This window comes from Palaemon carinicauda, chromosome 14, assembly GCF_036898095.1.
Source record: "Palaemon carinicauda isolate YSFRI2023 chromosome 14, ASM3689809v2, whole genome shotgun sequence".
Taxonomy (NCBI): domain Eukaryota; kingdom Metazoa; phylum Arthropoda; class Malacostraca; order Decapoda; family Palaemonidae; genus Palaemon; species Palaemon carinicauda.
This window is the reverse complement of record NC_090738.1, coordinates 98216992-98218329: the sequence shown is the minus strand read 5'-3', so window position 1 is coordinate 98218329 and position 1338 is coordinate 98216992. Positions and strand designations below refer to the sequence as shown.

The 1338-nt window shown below is 43.1% G+C and overlaps 1 protein-coding gene across 1 annotated transcript in view; it reads right to left on the bottom strand.

Moving 5' to 3' along the window:
- Positions 1-548: 548 nt before the first annotated feature.
- The window catches only part of LOC137652897 (tigger transposable element-derived protein 1-like), a 1507-nt gene continuing 717 nt past the window's right edge, over positions 549-1338 (bottom strand). Inside the window, exons 2-4 of the mRNA XM_068386294.1 lie at positions 1237-1338; positions 871-1114; positions 549-763 (exon numbers count right to left, since the gene is read on the bottom strand). The exon at positions 1237-1338 is cut by the window's right edge and continues 225 nt beyond it. Of these exons, the coding sequence (XP_068242395.1) occupies positions 549-763; positions 871-1114; positions 1237-1338 (561 nt within the window). The remainder of the gene's footprint in view (positions 764-870; positions 1115-1236) is intronic.

Below are 1338 nucleotides of genomic sequence, written 5' to 3'. Positions count from 1 at the left end.
ATACTATACAAAATTATGGTATTCTAACACTCAACAGCGACAGTAGTATCTTCAGCTGTAAGGATGATGACAACGCTGCAGAAACGATGATGACGATAACAAAGTCGATGACAATGATAAGGCTGATGATGATGATAGACCTGTACAATTCAATGAATGTGATGATGAATGATGATGATGTCGTTACTGCACAGGCATAATGAGGCATTTTAAGCAGTTCTGAATCGCCTCATCCTCATCAGATATCGGTGCTGGGTTGTCGTCATCTGCTTGTGAGAGAAGCACAGAGGCTCCCACTCTACTCGTAGAGGATCGAGGTTCACATGAAGGCTCTTTTGCTGGAGGTGCTAATGGTGTAGCTGGCTTTTTCAATTTTGTCAAGAACATGGTGATAGGTATTTACTGTTGTTGCTTTTTCTTTTGTTGCAAAAATTCCCTTGTATAATGCCATAACCCTATCAACACAGCTGCAAAACTCGACAGCTCTATCCATGTTCTCATCGAATTCTTGTGCAAAGCGTTGCGATGCCCTTGCCATGCTTTCAGTCTTATTCATTTCTTAGTCTTGCTCTTTCACTCTCTTCTTCACTTGCTAACATCGTCATTTCAAGGAGGTCTTCTTCTGTCAGCGGGTCTGAATGGGCCTCGATAAATCTGTTCATGTCTTCTTCCATCATGTCAACAAATCCTTCATCCTTAATTTTGCGGGCCAGCGCCACCGCCTTCTCCACTGCTGAGTGATGGATTTCGTCAGGAGCGAATCCTGCGTAATCATGAATAATTTCATCCAACTAGAACTGATGGTTTCTGTTTTCATTTCTTGCAATGCTTGCTGCAAGGTAGTCAAACATGACGTAATGTTGTACTTGCGGCAGTACTTTTTCAACGTGAAGCCTTCTTTGTCGTTTTTGTCATTGTCAACTGCCGCGATGAGGCCCTCTATCCTCGCACAAGAGTAGAGTGCCATAAATGCAGGAATAACCCCTTGATTCATCGGCTGTATAGGCGCTGTGATGTTAAGATTCAGAAACTTGATCTGCATCTCATCATACAGCAGGTCCATTGCATGGCCTCCTGCACATTCCATCAAGAGAAAGACCATGAAAGGGAGGCCCTTCTCAGCCAGATATAGCTTTAGCTCAGAAACAAAGCAGTGAATGAACCAGTCGGCTATCAGCACTTTAGTTATCCAGGCCTTCGTGTTACTCATTCAATAGACGGATAGCATAGACTTACTTTTATTTTCAAGGCCCGTGGAATTTTTGCCTTATAACTAAGGCCTGGCTTAATCATAAAGCGTGCAGCATTACCATGCATGACAATTGTGACTCGGTCCTT